Here is a 17,034-nt window from a genome sequence, read left to right on the forward strand (position 1 = left end):
CTGACCATCCCGTGAACTTGAAACAGAGAAAAGTATTTCACACAAGAGGAGAGAGAGAAGTGAGAGTGGGTGCCAGGTTAATGACAATTGTAGGTTACCATCACAGAATTATGACATTTCTTTCCATCTTAGATTAAAGTTATTCGTATAGGACTGGAAAACACTTTCTTTAGAGCATGTTGCTTTCCTTTCCCTAGTGGGTTTTGAAGGGATTTAGGACAGAAGGCTTCTGAACCATTTGATAAAAGTTCTGAGTAGAGGAGAGTGAGGAAGGAGGGAGGCCGGGCAAGGCAACCTGGGAGGCACTAAGTTGCCTCTTTCTCAGGCGCAGCTGTTCTCATGCCTCCTGGCGTTTCCACTAAGCAGGAAGTTCGTTTGGTGTTTGAGTCATAAAGAAAATAAATGCACTGGGCCGGGCGCGGTGGCTCATGCCTGTAATCCCAGCACTTCGGGAGGCTGAGGCAGGTGGATCATGAGGTCAGGAGATCAAGACCATCCTGGCTAACACAGTGAAACCCCGTCTCTACTAAAAATATGAAAAAATTAGCCGGAGGTGGTGGCGGGCACCTGTAGTCCCAGCTACTCAGAAGGCTGAGGCAGGAGAATGGCGTGAACCCGGGAGGCGGAGCTTGCAGTGAGCCAAGATCGCGCCACTGCACTCCAGCCTAGGTGACAGAGCAAGACTGTCTCAAAAAAAAAAAAAAAAAAGAAAGAAAGAAAAAGAAAATAAATGCACTGCATCCTTCCCTTGTTTTGGAAAGTGCCCCCTGTGTCAGTGGACAGACAGGAGTGTGATAGAGCTATGCAGTGCCGTGTCAGTGGTAGAGCCTAGATGGTGGGTATAGGGTATTTGCTGCAAAATTCTCAACTTGGTGTTGTTTGAACATTTTCTTAATAAAATACTGAGAAAATGGCCAGGCGCAGTGGCTCATGCCTGTAATCCCTGCACTTTGGGAGGCCGAGGTGGGCGGCTCACCTGAGGTCAGGAATTCAAGCCTAACCTGGCCAACATGGTGAAATCCCGTCTCTACTAAAAATACAAAAATTAGCCAGGCATGGTGGTGCATGCCTTTAATCCCAGTTACTCCGGAGGCTGAGGCAGGAGAATCACTTGCACTTGGGAGGCAGAGGCTGCAGTGAGCTGAGATTGCACCACTGTACTCCAGCCTGGGCAATAGAATGAATGAGACTCCATCTCGAAAATAAATAAATAAATAAAATGCTGAGAAAAAGAATTTTTATTGTTCCCTGTAAAATAAATTTTCCTTTTAACAAAGCTCTTTTCCCTTTGACTCTCGCTGCCTAGATTTCGGTACCAGGACCACACATTTTTAAAGACGCTCCTCACTGCCATACAGCTCCTGTACGGCCCAGAAAGCTCTGTGCGCACGAAGCTCATCCAGCTCCCGGTGGTCCACATGATGCTCATGCAGCACTCGCTGTTTCTGCCGACTCTACTGAAATCTGACGGAGAGGAGAGCCTGGACAGCCAAGTAAAAGGTGACCCCTCACCCCAACCCTTCCATTCCAGATCCAGATTTTATCTCCTGATGTCCTTACACCGGCTGTACTGAAGCTCATCTCCCTCCGGCTCTCGGAGCTAAGGAAGCATTGCCAAGACAGTCTCGGAATGTTTTATTTCTGTCAAATCCAGGGTCAAGAAATGCCTCCTCTGACTTGTAGTCAAACAGCAAATACAAACCTGTTTTCAAGGCCTTAACTGGCTTACAGAAGTTGTGTTTGAGATCTTAGTGCTGTATCATGGGCTCATGTTAAAATCTGGGATCGAGGGGAAGTCATGTGTGGGAAAAAAGTGTGGGTGTCTCACCTGAGAGACATTGATTAGTTGCATGAAATTTCTGCTCGGGAAGATTGAAACTTTTATCAAGGGAAAACGGTTAGAACTTGCCCGTTGACAGTTCAGTGGTAAAGAACTTCAAAAGCCTAAGTTTAGGCTCCATCGCTAATTCAGTAAGGATTCACTTTAGTGCTCACAGGTCGGATGTCAGAGAAGATAATCCAAGGGTTCCTGCCCTCCTGACGCCATGCTCTGTTTAGACAGATAAAATTCACACCTGGAAGTATTAGCAATCACCACAGGGTCAGACTATAATAAACTGCTATTAATAAGTCGAAGACAGCCATTAGCCACATCACTGGTATGGGTAGTAGAAAAACTAAAAAGGGCTCCCCCATTCAATTCAGGCAAGAGTAGACAGAGTAGAGGCTTTGGTAGCACAGTCATGGGGAGAACATGCCTGGATTGAAAATCTGTATTGGCTTAACATTTGGGAGGGGGAATGCGCAGGGACTGAATTCAGCCTTGTCAAAGGCCTAGGAAGAAAGGTGATTGTGGAGATGTCTTAATTGAAAAATAAGTGGGGGGCTGGGTGTGGTGGCTCATGCCTCTGATCCCAGCACTTTGGGATGCCAAGGAGGATTGCTTGAGCTAAGCAGTTCAGCCTGGGCAACATAGCATGACCTCATCTCAAAAAAAATAAAAATAATAATAATAATAATAACAAAAAAATAAGCGGGGAAGGGATTAGATGGCAGTCCAAACACCAGTATTATTCAGAGGAGGAGATTTCCAGCATTTCAATGTTGCCTGGAAGGCTCTCTCTACTGGTATTCAATGTGTCTGCCCCACCATGCCACGTGTTTCAGGGTTGTTTTCTTGCAGAAGCGCTGGTGGACCTGATGTTGACGGTGGTGGAGATGTGCCCCTCTGTCTGTGAGAGCAGCCACTTTGCAGTGCTTCTCGGGGCCTATGGCGCCACTCTCAGCGTCCTAGGTGAGGGTGTGAGGGCTGGGTAGTGTGAGCAGGGGAAGGGAGTGAGGGCCAGGGGGTGTGAGCAGGGGGAGGGAGTGGGGGCCAGGGGGTATGAGCAGGGGGAGGGAGTGAGGGCCAGGGGGTGTGAGCAGGGGGAGGGAGTGAGGGCCAGGGGGTGTGAGCAGGGGGAGGGAGTGAGGGCCAGGGGGTATGAGCAGGGGGAGGGAGTGAGGGCCAGGGGTTGTGAGCAGAGATAGGGAATGAGGGCCAGAGGGTATGAGCAGGAGGAGGGAGTGAGACCAGGCGGTGCGAGCAGGGCGGAGATGTGAGGACCGGGCCATTTGAACAGGGAGGATATGAGGGCAGGTGGTGGGAGCAGCAGGAGGGTGTCAGGGGTTCATCTTCCTAAACCGATCCTGCTTTGACTTGTAGATCAGAAGATTTTACTTCTGCTTCGAGCATATGAGCAGAACAAGCTCAGCCTCATCAACTTCAGGTGAGTGTTGGGCTAGAGGTAGACTAGGCCTTGAGGTCGCAGCCTGCCCTCCACACAGTGAGCTCCAGACTCGAGATTTTCTCTCGTTCCATTTTGGTTCTCAGGGAAAGAGTGAGGCAGGCAGCACTCCCCTGACTCACTGGCTTCTGCATAGGCTGCTCTGGGGAAGCTTGGCCTTGTGCCATAAGGCATCTGGGCAGGGCCGCTGCAGCTGACTGATGGGTGTCTGTTCATCTGGAATTGCCCCTGTTGGGCACTGCCGGCTGGGCTGGGGTATCTCATTTGGTTGATTTTTCTGAAAACTTTTCCGTTCATGCCTTCAGGTAGATTGACTTATGCCATAGGGATTTCAGGGGAAGTGTCAGGGGGCCCAACTGTACATAAAATCTCTTTTTTTTGTCTGTGTGTGCATGCATGCTTGTGTCTGTGTGTGCATGCGTGTATGTGGGTGGGTGTGGGTGTGCATGTCTGTCTCTCCTGGGCTCCTAGTCTCTTGGTCAGATGGGCTTTGGTCCTGCAGGGCTGAGTGTGACACCTTTCCCTGTGGGCCCTGCCTCACCTTTACAAGTGCCACACCTAAGCAAGAGCTTGATCGAATGTGCCGTTGATAGAATGCACTTTTGGATCCTCTTTGCTACCCTAGAGTCTTCTTTTCTCCTTGCCATTTGGGACTAGCACTGGAACAGCTGCTCAATATGTACGTGTGTGTGTGTGTTCAGCCAGGAGGCGGGCTGACTGGGCAAAGGAAGATTGTTCAGGAGAGCTTGCAGGGAGGAGAAAACAATTTCCACGTCAAAGTACTTTGTTTAAAGATAAGAGCTGTATCAGCCCAGAAGCTATCTCCCAACCCTCCCCACCCCACAAAAAAAAAAAAGAAAGAAAAAGAAAATGAAAACATTTTTTTCTGTCTCTTAAGAATGCCCAGGGCTTGCATAGAAACTCTTTTCCTTTCTCCTGCGGCGGCTTTGCTCTTTTGACGTCAGAGCTGGTGCTATGTCAGTTATGTCCTTTCTGGAGTAGAATAGCCCTTCTTATGTGAGGAAGAGGGGAGAGCAAATCGGAGGCGGGTTTTATCACAGTGCAGCATTGTTCGAGCTACCTATTTCTGCAGGAGAACGATCTCTAACACAGAGAGCAGAGAACGCCAAGCAAGGCTGCCCAGGGAGTCACAGGATAGGGCTGGTTGTGAAGGGAGTCTAGTTTCAGCTCCTGGGGGAAGAGCGAATCAAGGATGTGCCGTTCACTGGCTCTGTGGCTCTAAGGGGCACAGAGCATTTCCACAAACAAAATAAACATCTTGTCCTTAGATGAGGGAGCAGGCCTGAGCTCGGGGAGCTGAGCTGGGGATCCTGGACGCTGCGTGGCGGCTCTCCCACCGGTCAGTGGTGGGCAGTCTGCCAGTGTGCCTGGCGCATGGGCTCTCTGCCTGCCAGAAACTGGGGTGAACAGCGAGCATCCCTGAAAGGATGATTCTTTCCTTTTCTAACGTTAGTGACTGTTGTTGACTTGCACAGAAGCGAACCTGTATTTAGAAGAATTTTGTTTAGAAGTATTTAGCTCTATAGATAATGTTTCTTGATTGCCTGGAGGCGCTGCGCTTGGTGCTCTCAGGAAAACCTACAGGAATGAGATACAGTCTTCCCGTCTGCTGAGGGTATCAGACTGTGAGAAATTTAGACATTTTTAAAGTGGCAGCTGACTCACGCCCCATGATATAAACCAGCTCTTACAGGAGCACCAAGAGCCAGGCTCTGTGTGCTCAAGACCGATTCGTGCCAGGGTTGGCATTTGGCGAGTCAGAGGGATTTAATTGAGGTGAGGTGGGCAGAGGGGCCTGGGGCAGCATGAGGAGGAAACAGCATGCAGGAGTGGAAAATCAGGACATTTGGGGAAAGGGTGAGTAGCCTGGCTTATCGGGGTTCTTGGATGTGTGGAGGGAAACAGGCAATGGGAAGGCCAAATGGATTGGCAGTGGAGGGTAGAAGTACCAGACGGAAGCATTTCCATTCCATCCAGGAGACAGCAGAGAAGCATTCCTCGTCACAGCTGGGCTCTGGGGAGCGGCCTGGCAGCAGCGGGGCAGCAGCAGGGCAGTGGTTGGGGGAGGGAGGAGAAGAGTTGGGGGATGTGCTAGGCTGGAGTCATTTTCTAGGAGGAAGGCAAGGTGGCCTCTGACAGCTGCGGTGGCGGTTGTGGTGTGAAGTTGTCCATAGCGCCCACATGGTGGGCTTAGCCGAAAGGCTTGTGTAGGCAGACCTGGTTCACTCGTGGCCACATGTGAGCAGTGAGAGATCAGGATTCTGCCACTGTGGTCTAGCATGGACTCAGGAGCCAGACTTCCTGAGTTTGAATCCCAGCCCTGCAACATACCATCTGGGCAGGTGAGCAGCTGAGCAACTTGCTTAATCCACTCCGCACCTCTTTCCCCCATTTGCACAAGGGGGATAATAATAGTACCCACCTGATGGAGCTGTTGTGCAGATTGAGTGAATTGATCTACATGAAGGGCTTAGAATAGGGCCAGCTGAGTAGACACCGGCTTCTGTCATCATCACCGACACTGTCACCCACCCTCAGCATCACCATCACCACCACCCACTTCATAAGCTGTGGTGGGATTGAGTGATGTAACACGTCACATGCTCAGAACAGCACCTGGTGTGAACTGGCAGCCTGACAACTGCTACCTGTTGTTGTTGTCATGATTAATTCTATTCCCGGGGGGCTCTGTGACCAGTCTCTTTTCCCTTTTCTGGCTCTAGGGTGCTGCTGTGGGGCCCAGCGGCCGTGGAGCATCACAAGACATGCCGGAGCCTGGGCAGGTCACTGTGGCAGGAGCCGAGTGTCGGGGACATCCTTCGCCTGCTGGACCGGGACCGGATGATGCAGACCATCCTGCACTTCCCTCAGAACCGGAGGCTGCTGCCCCCCGAGGTTGGGCTGCTGCTGTTCTGTCCCTACCCACCCCTTCGCCCCAGCCTCAGGGGCTCCATCTGCACCCTCAGCTTCGTTTTTCTTGTTATTTACCTTTTTGTTAAGTAAGAATCTTATCATATATAAAGGTACAGAGACCAGACCCTCATAAGCCCACCACCCAGCTGCAACAATGATCTGCACTGGCCACACTTGTTCTGTTTATACCACTCTGTTCCCCTGCCCCCAAGGAGATTATTTTGCAGCACATCCCAAGGATCCTATCATTTCATGTACAAGCACTGCTTTTTACAGAAGCACTTTGTTTTATGTCCTTAAATATTCAAAATAATTTGAGCTCTGGCAATAGTGGGTAAACAGTTATGCCATACAGGTTGAGAATCTCTAATCTGAAAATCCCAAATCTGAAGTGCTCCAAAATTTGAAGCTTTCTGAGCACTAACATGAGATAGAGACACCTTTGCTTTCCTGAGGTTCAGTGTACAGAGACTTTGTTTCATGCACAAAATTATCTTAAATTCCTATATAAAGTTACCTACAGGCTATGTATATTACGTGCATATGAAACATAAATGATTTGTGTGTTTAAACTTGGCTCCCATCCCCAAGATATCTTATTATGTATGCAAATATTCCAAAATCTGAAACACTTCTGATCCCAGGAGTTTCAGATAAGGGATACTCAACCTGTATTACCTTTGTGAGGTTGAATCACACGTTTTTGTTGGTTTTGGTCTTTCAGGACACACAGGAGCTGATATTCAAAGACAAAAGCAGGGTGGATCTTGATGGCCTCTACGACCCCTGCTTTCTCCTTCAGCTCTTCAGTGAGCTGACCAGGCCAGGTAACTGCAGTCTTCTCTGGGGTCAGGGCTTGCTATGCATGACTTCTCAGAGGTCAGGTTGACTATGGTAATTATTGCCATAATTACCAGTTGAGGACCTGAATCTCGGAAATAATTCTTAAAGGATCTTCAGCCATCCTCTCATCTGTTCATTCCAGTGATTTTCAGCAAAGTCACAGTTAGTATTTTGAACATACAGTGATTTAAAAAAAAAAATTGTAATTTTAAAATCTGGGAATGTCCAATTGTCTTTGATGTTTTCCTAATTCCTAATGATGAGCATTTTCTGCATTTTTATTAGTTACTGGTCAAATACCAACAGAAATGAGAGATTTTATTCCTGAAAATGGGTCAGCCTGCTGAGGTTGCCTTTTTCTTGGCTTAAGAACATTTTGGAAATTATGTTTTGTGTCTAGTAGCCTCAGAGTGGGAGTCCTTGTGGGTGAATGGGTTGTGGGGAGAGAAAGAAACACTTCCATGTAACACACATTGAGAAACACTGAGATTGATCTTCCCAGGCTGGTCAGGTCTCTTGGTTGGGGGTATTCTGACAGTGTGTAGGGATAGCTCACTGTGGCTTGAATTTGCATTTTTCTAACGGCTAATGATGTTGAACATCCTGTGGCTTATTTGCTATCTGCGCATCCTCTTTGGTGAAATGTCTGTTCATGTCTTTTGCCCATTTTCTAATGGGATTTTTTGTTTTTTGTTTTTGTAACTATTGAGTTTGGGGAGTTTTTTTTTTTTTTTTTTTTGTCTTTCTTTTGTTAACTATTGAGTTTTGAATGTTCTTTATATATTCTAGATACTAGTCCTTGGAAGGATTTGTGGTTTGCAAATATCTAACAATCCATAGCTTATCTTTTAATCCTTCTAACAGGCTCTTTCACAGAGCAAAAGCTTTTAATTTTGATGAAGTCCATTTGGTCAGTTTTTCCTTTTATGGATCATGCTTTTGGCATCTAAGAACTCTGTCTAGCCCTAGATGCTGAGGAATTTTTCTTATGTTTCTATCTAAAAGTTTCTAGTTTTACTCTTTAAATTTAAGCCCGTGATCTGTTTTGAGCTCATTTTTCTGTGAGGTGTGAGGTCTGGGTCTCGATCATACTGCTTCACCTGTTGTTGTCAGTTGTTACAGCCTCTGTGTGTTGAAAAGTCCATCTGTCCTGCTTGTGACTCTTGGTCCAGATGGGGATCCCAGCTGCTCACTAGGCATCAGCAGGTCTTTCCTGGCGGGGACAGGTAGAAGTGGGGGCCACCGAGTCACTGCTGGGCATGCTGAAAGTCCTTACTCTCTGCTAGGCTTCCTCTGACAACCCAGTGGGGGCAGGAGGAGTGTACTGTCACTGCCCAGGAGAGGAACATCCTGCCTCCCTTACTTGGCCTTCTCTCATGCCACCTCAACCAGGGGATTTGGGGCTCCTCCTTCCAGCCAGGCAGGGGTGGGAGTCTAGGCTCCACCTTTGCTGGTGTGGCTGGGAGTGGGGCACGGTGAAGTGTTTGCCTGAAGTATTGCCGCTGTTGTCTCACAGTTTTCTGTCTTGCTAGGCAGCCTTTTTTCCATTCTTTTTTGTTAGAGAGAACAGGCTTTTGTTCCGGCCTTTGCGTGTGTGAGAGCCTGTCGATGTTTCCAGGTTGCTGACTTGAGTTCTAAGTCTAGGACAAATGAGGCAAGAAGACAACCCAGGAACGCACTACCTTGTTCTTTGGGTCTCAAGGTCTCTGTCTGGTCTGCTTTCTTTCTACCTTCCAGAATCATCTTATATTTGTTCTACATATGATGCTCAGTATTTTTAGTTCTACTTGATAGGAAGAATAGGAAAAAGCATGTCTACTCCATCTTGCCAGAGTTGGGAAGTCTAAGTTCATTGATTTTTAACATTAGGTAATACATTCACAGTTTGAAATTCAGCAGGTGCTGAAGGGTATACAGGGAAAATCCACTTCCTGCCCTACCTCTGGCCACAGTTTCCCCATTCTAGAGGGAGAACTGTTGCAGTTCCTCAGGTTTTCCTAGGTCCAGCTTGAGATTCCAGTGGGGTGTGCTGGGGGTGTGGTGGCACTCATTTTGCTTCTGTGCTGGTTCGCGTGATCCCTGAATGGACTCCCAGACTTCACAACTGGGGAGATTCAGGTGCACTGGGGAGACAGTTTTCCATGATTCATTTCCACTTGAAATTTTCTTTTCTCTACAAATGGTCCTACTTCTGAATATATTTGCCAATCCTCTATCAGTGCCCTTTGTATCCCTTTTAAAAAGATCAAAGAGGCTAGGATTTCATAGAGATCTTCCCATCAATAGGCCTTTGTGTTGGCTCTAGCTCCCCGTGGTGAGCACTGTGCTCTGTTGCTGAAGCTGGATTTTGTTTGCAAGAGAGCAGGGGGCATTTCATACAAATGTCAGATTACAGTAATAACAAATGGATATCTTAATTGCCCTGATGGCGATTTTAAGCAGCAGGCTACCTGCAGCAGATCTCCTAGTCTGTGGCCAGGAAGCTCTTCTGATTTCCCCTGTGCCTCAATGGCGCTGCTAAGTCTGTTACTCATCAAACATGGAAATAAAGTTTCCGTACTCTAAAAAAATGCAAGACTACTGGATATTTTAACTTTAGTGAATTATAACAAATAGAGCTTTCAGGAGAAAAAGGCTTGGAAACTGTTTAATAGCAAAATCAGGATGTTAATTTTCATGAAATCTTGAGTGTTTTTTTTTTCCCCCCCTTGGTCTAGGAGGACTTTTTTGAAGAGCTGTCATTAGTAAATGGTCTTTCAAATTAGGAAAATGTACCAGGTACCGGTTTCCTTACCTTAAATTTCCAAATACATCTATTTAAGTTTTATTGGTTTAATACAGGTAGAAAAATTGGCAGAGCTTGCCTATCCCAATTTGAAAAGGAATTGCAATAGCCAAAAATTTACACGAAAAATTCATATCAAAGTAGAACATTTCAAAAGGCATAGAGGTGGAGAGGAAAAGGGATATACCCCCCCCAAAAAAAAAGACACTCCCCAAAAAGTATATTTATTAGATGTTACTCTGGGCATCTTGTCATCCTGAACAAAAATGGAGGCCTGGTTTTTAAACAGATTTCATTGACTGCTGAAAGGAAGCATACATTTGTTGGAAGAGGCAAATTCCTGGCACTAAAATAGTTGAAGTGTGACACATAGAAAAGTCAGTAGTGGTGACACCACCAGCCAGATCAGGGCATAGAACAGTAAGCAGCTCCTCAAGCCCCTTCCTCTCTAGAAGGGGCCAGCATCCTGTATTTGAACTTCATGTAAATGGCGATACACATCATGTAATCTTTTCTGCCAAGCTGCATCTATCCCATGTTACGTTTGTGAGATTCAGCTATGCAGATTGTAGCAGAAGTTCTGAACTGTATGTTTTTACTTCCTGTGGCGGCATCTGGGTCCAGGTATTGCTAAACTAACTGCAATCCTAAATTGAGCATACAATTAATTTTTATATGTGGCTGCCAGTCTTGAGAGTAATTACAGTCTCACTGTTCCGTTTTCAGCCCTTTGCTGGAAATGGGAACCTATTTTCTTAACCTTACTCCTTCCCTTCTTTGAGTCCTTGGCCAAGAAACAGGGCCAGCCAAGGCTGTTAGCAATGGCAGTGACAAATGCATTTTCCACAGTGAACTCTTGTCCTCAACAGAACTGGACTGAAATCTACAGCTCATAATTCACACATGCCACAAGGCAGCCAGAACAGGAAGCCCCATTTGCAATTCTGTGAGCCTCATCACCAGACGAGCAGAGCACACAGGCTCCTCTGACTCTTCTCACTGTGATGAGTCTAGCCCAGTGGGGCGCCTCTGGGGGATATTATGTAAAAAGAGGTGTAAGGAAGATTTCTGATGCTCCAACAGCAGTTACACTGCTACTGAAGCCCACTGATACTGGGGCACATTTTTTTTAAGAGTCGGGGTCTCACTCTGTCACCTAGGTTGGAGTGCAGTGACATGATCATGGCTCACTGTATACCCAAACTCCTGTTCAAGCCGTCCTCCTGCCTCAGCCTCCTGAGTAGCTAGGACTGCAAATGTGAACCACCATGCCTAGCTAATTTTTTTTTTTTTTTTTTGGTAGAGACTGTATCTCTCTATGTTGCCAGGGGAACTCCTGGCCCCAAGTAATCCTCTCACCTCAGCCTCCCAAGTTGCTGGGGGATTACAGCACCTTGGGAGGCTGGGTGAGCCATTACACCCAGTTTTGGGGCAGTTTTAATTTTAATCCTTGATAACTGTCCTCGTTAAGCCATTTTGATCTGAAGGTCTGTTAAGGCCATGTTGCTATTCATGAGGTTCTTGAAACAAAGAGAATGGCATTTATAACTATTTTTAAATAGCCTATTATGTTTTCAGCATTCTGAGGGCAGCTCTTTTCCATAAGTGTTACAAAGCCAAGATTTTCATAGAGTGGCAGAGATGAGCACAAAACAGGAAACTGACTTTTCCTCATGGACACGTGGAAAATCCATTTGTCTTAGAATGTCAGTGATTACTGAAAATATCCCAGCCAGCTGAGTATTAGCTGCTTTTAGTGAGTATAAACTAAATGTTTAGACTTTTCTCTTTCCCAAGTGTATTCCATTTACCTATATTTGTTATGTACTTATGCAGGTGTCTCTTAAACACATTTCTTCCATCTTTTGTAAAACAATATAATTGTATCTAGTTTGGTGCTTTTAAAGCTTTTGGATTTCTTTTCCCCTCTTATCAAAAACAGTCACTTGTGAGAAATAAGAAAATTAGGCTGGGCATGGTGACTCATGCCTGTAATCCCAGCACTTTGGGAGGCCAAGGTGGGCTGATCACTTGAGGCCAGGAGTTTGAAACCAGCCTGGCCAACATGGTGAAACCCCATCTCTACTAAAAATAAGAAAATTAGCTGTGCATGGTGGCACATGCCTGTAGTCCTAGCTATTTAGGAGGCTGAGGCACAAGAATTGCTTGCACCCGTAAGGCGGAGGTTGCAGTGAGCCAAGATTGTGCCACTGCACTCCAGCCTGGGCGACAAAGGAGACTCTGGCTTTAAAAAAGTAGAGATAAGAGAATTAGAAAATTTTGTTCCTAAACTGCTATGCCCAAGAGTCATCTGACTATGCTCTTTTCATCCTTTCACTTTTAGTCTATGTCTTGATATTGAAAATGGGTTTCTTGGAGGCAGCATGTACCTAGGTTCTGCTTTTTATCTAATCTGACCATCTCTGCCTTTTAATTGGAGTGTATACATCATTTATATTTAATGTGATTATTGATCTGACTCTATTTTATCTCTTTTGTTGACTTTTAGCTGCAACTTTTGTGTGTGTATGAGTGCATGCATGCGTATTTTTACTGGTTGCTTTAGGATTTATATTACACATCTTCAATCTGTTATAGTTTATCTTCAAGTGAGATGATACCACTTCATGTATAGTATAAGAACCTTGTAACAGTATAGATCCATTTCCTCCCTTCTGGCTTTTCTGCTATTCTTATTATGCATTACACTTCAGTATGCTATAAACCCTATAATATAGTGTTGTTTTTGCTTCAAATTGTCATTATTTTTAAAAGAAGTGTAAATATTTGATATTTGCCATATTGTACCATTCCTTTGTGTAGATCTAGATTTCTATCTGGTATCATTTTTCTTCTTCCTAAAACACTTCCTTTAAGAATTCTTATAGTTCAAGTCTACTGGTGACCAATTGTTTTAGCTTTTTTGTGTCTGAAAAAAGTCTTAACTTTTGAAAGATTTTGATGGGATATACAATTCAAGGTTGACAGTTTTTTTTCTTACAGTACTTTAAAGAAGTTGCTCCTCTGGTTTCTGAATTGAGTTATTTCTGACAAGAAATCTGCCATTCTTATCTTCATTCTTCTGTATGTCATGTGGCTGCTCTTAAGATTTTTTTTAAATCACTGGTGTCAAACAATTTGATCACAATGTGCTTTGGTGTAATTTTCTTTTATATATAAATATATATGCTTTATTTGTAATAATGCTTGCATGATATTCTTAATGTTTTATGTTATTGAGTTTCTTGGCTGTCTAGGTTTATAGTTTTTTTTTTTGGTCAGATTTAGAAAAGTTTTGGCCATTATTTCTTCAGATTTTTTTCAGGGACCCCAATTACACATACCCACAGGACACTGATGTTCTGTTCATATTTTTTCTCTCTGTGTTTCAGCTTGGATAGTTTCTATTGCTGTCTTAAGTTCACTAATCCTTTTTGGTCTAGTGTCTAATCACTGATAATCCCATCTCTATTGGTCCGTTCTTGCACTGGTATAAAGAACCTGAGACTGGATAATTGATAAAGAAAAGAGGTTTAATTGACTCATGGTTTCATAGTCTGTATAGGAAGCATGGCTGGGGAGACCTCAGGAAACTTTCAATTACGGTAGAAGGCAAAGGGAAAGCAGGCACATCTTACATGCCAGAGCAGGAGGAAGTGGGGCAGTGCCACACACTTCTAAACAACCAGCTCTTGTGAGAACTCACTCGCATGAGAACAGCAAGGGGAAATCTGCCCCGAGATCCAATCACCTCCCACCAGAGTCCCCACCTCCAACACGGGGGTTTATAATTCGACATGAGATTTGGGTAGGGCCACAAATCCAAACCATATCACCATCCAATGCATTTTTCAGCTCAGATATTTTAGTTTTCATCTCTAGAAGCTTGGTTTTGAGTTTTTGTATCTTCTGTGTCCCTGCTTAACATGCTTTATCTTTCTGTAACTTTTAAAAATGTCATCAATGGACTATCTCTTATTGATAGTATATTCCATAATTACTCATTTGGAGTAGTCATTTCAGTTGGCTTGTGTTTAGTTCCCAATTAGGCCACTGGTCACTCTATCTCGAGAACATCATTGTGGATAATTATGATCAGTTTAATCATTAATCATTAATTCCTAGCTAAGGTTCTTCTTGACAGTATTTATCTTGTAGAATAGCCTGGGTTTTTATTAAGGAGTGGCAAGGCGTCCTCAGTTTTGTTAGTGGAGAGCCCTCTAGGTTGTGGTAAGGTGCATCCCGTCATGTGTCTGACCTTCTCCCTCTCTCTTTGAGTCTTCTCCTCTCCTCTAGTGGTCGTCAGCTTCTCTAGGCCTCACAAATGGCAAATGGATACCAGCCAACAGGCTCTCTGGACCGTAGCTTTTGCTTAAGCTTGATGAGCCACTTTTCTGTGAGATTTGTGTTGTTTATTTGAAGGAAGAGCTAGGGTTGCAAAGTGGGTGTGAGTGAGTCCTTTGTCGGGCTGCCTTTGGCATCAGCTGTCTTTTCCTGCTTTCACTGCTGTATGTGCTTTCCTCGGTGATGCTTATAGACAGGTGCCCGCGGTGGAGGGCTGAGCAAGGTGGAAGCTGGGGACTGATTTTCTCTGCTGATTCCCAGTTGTGTTCCCCAGGCCTCTGGCATGCTGGGGTCTCTGCAGTGGGTCTCAGTGTCCCCTCCAATATCCTGACTCAGTGGGTGTTTATGAGAAGTAATGAAATTATCCTGGTTGGGATGTATGAGCGTTTTTAGAAACTGAAGGTATGGTCATTATTGCCACATAAAGGAAGAGTTTTTTTTTGTCTAACTTCAGCAGAAGTTAGGAGGAGTTGGAGAGAGACTTGCATTCCTTGTGCTTGGCACATGTAGCTATTGGTAAGATGCAAGAGGAAATTTAATTCTCCAGGTTAACAAGAATAATAAAATCATATTGTGTGTGTTTCATGCTGTATTTCATTTCCTGTAGAGTTTGTGGTGGATTGTCGAAAATTTTTGGATTCAAATGCTCTGGGCCTAACTGTCACAGCCCTCAGCAGCTATGACCCCCAGATGCGAGCCATAGCCTACCATGTCCTGGCGGCCTACTACTCGCACTTGGAGGGGGCACGGTTCCAAGAGCAGTCCCAGGTAAGTAGGAAGAGTGTACATCCTACTGTGGGGGTGGGCCTGGCGGGCTTCAGAGAGCTGGCTGTCCACCCGGTTTGGTAGAAGGATTTACTAGGGAACATGGAGGTGGCGTGTTGCCAGGAGATCTCTGCTGAAGATCAGAAGTCTGTTCCCTTAGGAGGTGATGCTGGAGGTTGCCTTTGATCCACAACCCACCGTGGAGGTTGAGAAGTTTCTCCTTACAGGCTTTCTTGTGTTGTGTGTAGACAAAATGATTTGACTTCTACTGAGTATTTCTTTGGTCTAAACTCAGTGGTTAAGGTGGCTATTATCCACGACACACTGAACCTCAGAAACCTGTACCCCATGGTGCCAGAGGAACAAGAGCAGATTAGATTTTCAGGGCATGGTGCCAGACTTCTCTCTGCTGTTGTGCACATGACTGATTCCTAAAATAAAAACGAAAAGCGTTCCGGAGATGCTGGCAAGTAGTGTGTCTGCCCCTGTGAGCTTCGTCTTCAGTGGCCCCTGGGATATGAGGAGCAGGCACACCCTGCCCAGCCCTGGTTCGGCTGCACCAGAGAAGACTGACCATAGCTCTGAACACTCTCATCTTACATTTTCCTTTTCTGTTCTGTTTTCAAGCTACTTTACCTGTTGGATGTAGTCCGGAATGGGATTCGAACTCAGGACATGAGACTCACTTTTACCTTGGCTCTCTTCATTGCCAAAGCAGCCCTGCAGATTTTGAAACCAGGTATCACTGACATAATTAGGTTGAGGGGAAATGGAAAAGCTGAGGCTGAGCAAGTCTACTTCTAGGGATTGGTCCCACAGGTATAGTGGGTCAACATCTGTGTTCAAGGCCACTCCGTGCTCATGATCATGGAAGATGAGGAGTCACCGAAGTCCACATCAGCTCTGGACAGTAAATAGGTGATGGCTGTGAGGAAGCTCGTCATGGACCCCTGTGGGGTGAAATCCAGAAAAAATTAGATGGCAAAGCAAAGTGCAGAACAGTATTTCTAATGGAGGGAAAGAGTATATATTCATATTTGCTTGTAGTTATAGAAGACTGTGGTGAGAGCAAATAAAACTGAAGTTAAAATGTGGGCCGATCACATCATAGGGATTGGAACCCAGGGGCTAAAAGCGTGGACACAGCCAGACCGTCCGGACTTCCCCATGCCTGTTTCTTCCTCTAAGATGGAGTGATGATAGGACCCACTGCCTCTAGCATTGCTGTGAGGGTGATGAGGATCACACACTTTTTTTGTTTTTTGGAGACACGGTCTGGCTCTGTCACCCAGGCTGGAGTACAGTGGCATGATCTCGGCTCACTGCAACCTCGACCTCCCAGGCTCAGGTAATCTCTCACTTCAGCCTCCCGAATAGCTGGGACTACAGCAAATGCCACCACGCCTGGCTAATTTTTTGTAGAGACAGAGTTTCATTATGTTGCCCAGGCTGGTCTCAAATTCCTGGGCTCAAGCGATCCTCCTGCTTCAGCCTCCCAAAGTGCCGGGATTACAGGTGTGAGCCACCACACCTGGCCTAGATCACGCACACTAACACACATGTAAGTGCCTGGCACAGTAAAAACTCATCAGTGATAGCTGCCGTCACCAACACCGCCATTATTAATCATTGATTCATGCTTAGGCTCACGGGTCCTTAGCTACAAAGCTTTTGGTATGTGAGTACTGTACATGTGTAATCCACGGTGTTAGAACAAGACTCCTTTTTGTTACAGGAATGGGGGTACCACTGCTAAGATAGTGTGACTAGAAGTTAGCTCATTCTAAGACTTTTTTTGGTTATTGAGAGAAAAATCATAGAAAGTTGGTACCATCAGGGACCACAGGGTGCTATTTCCACCCGTATCCCCCGTACTCACTGAGACTCCCAAGGGTAGATAGCTTGTCAAGGCCCCACAGTTAGTTCACAGTCAAGTTGCTATTAGAATTCAGATCTGATTTTCATCTGCTCCCATTTCATTTTATTCCTTGGGTTTACTTGCCTTGGAGATTTGGAAGGGGAAGAAAATAATTGGCAGAGACCATGATGGTTCTGGTCCTGGGTGTGGCTGTGTCC

At 45.5% G+C, this 17,034-nt stretch overlaps 1 protein-coding gene across 3 annotated transcripts in view; it reads left to right on the top strand.

The window, feature by feature from the left end:
* The window catches only part of URB1 (URB1 ribosome biogenesis homolog), an 81,324-nt gene that overhangs the window by 54,694 nt on the left and 9,596 nt on the right, over nt 1-17,034 (top strand). For all 3 annotated transcript variants that reach the window (XM_055279485.2, XM_063639339.1, XM_055279486.2), the window contains exons 26-32: nt 1,307-1,500; nt 2,684-2,794; nt 3,206-3,269; nt 6,032-6,203; nt 6,946-7,048; nt 14,801-14,961; nt 15,586-15,697. In XM_055279485.2, the coding sequence (XP_055135460.2) occupies nt 1,307-1,500; nt 2,684-2,794; nt 3,206-3,269; nt 6,032-6,203; nt 6,946-7,048; nt 14,801-14,961; nt 15,586-15,697 (917 nt within the window). The remainder of the gene's footprint in view (nt 1-1,306; nt 1,501-2,683; nt 2,795-3,205; nt 3,270-6,031; nt 6,204-6,945; nt 7,049-14,800; nt 14,962-15,585; nt 15,698-17,034) is intronic.

Source organism: Symphalangus syndactylus, chromosome 5, assembly GCF_028878055.3.
Source record: "Symphalangus syndactylus isolate Jambi chromosome 5, NHGRI_mSymSyn1-v2.1_pri, whole genome shotgun sequence".
NCBI classification, from domain to species: Eukaryota; Metazoa; Chordata; class Mammalia; order Primates; family Hylobatidae; genus Symphalangus; species Symphalangus syndactylus.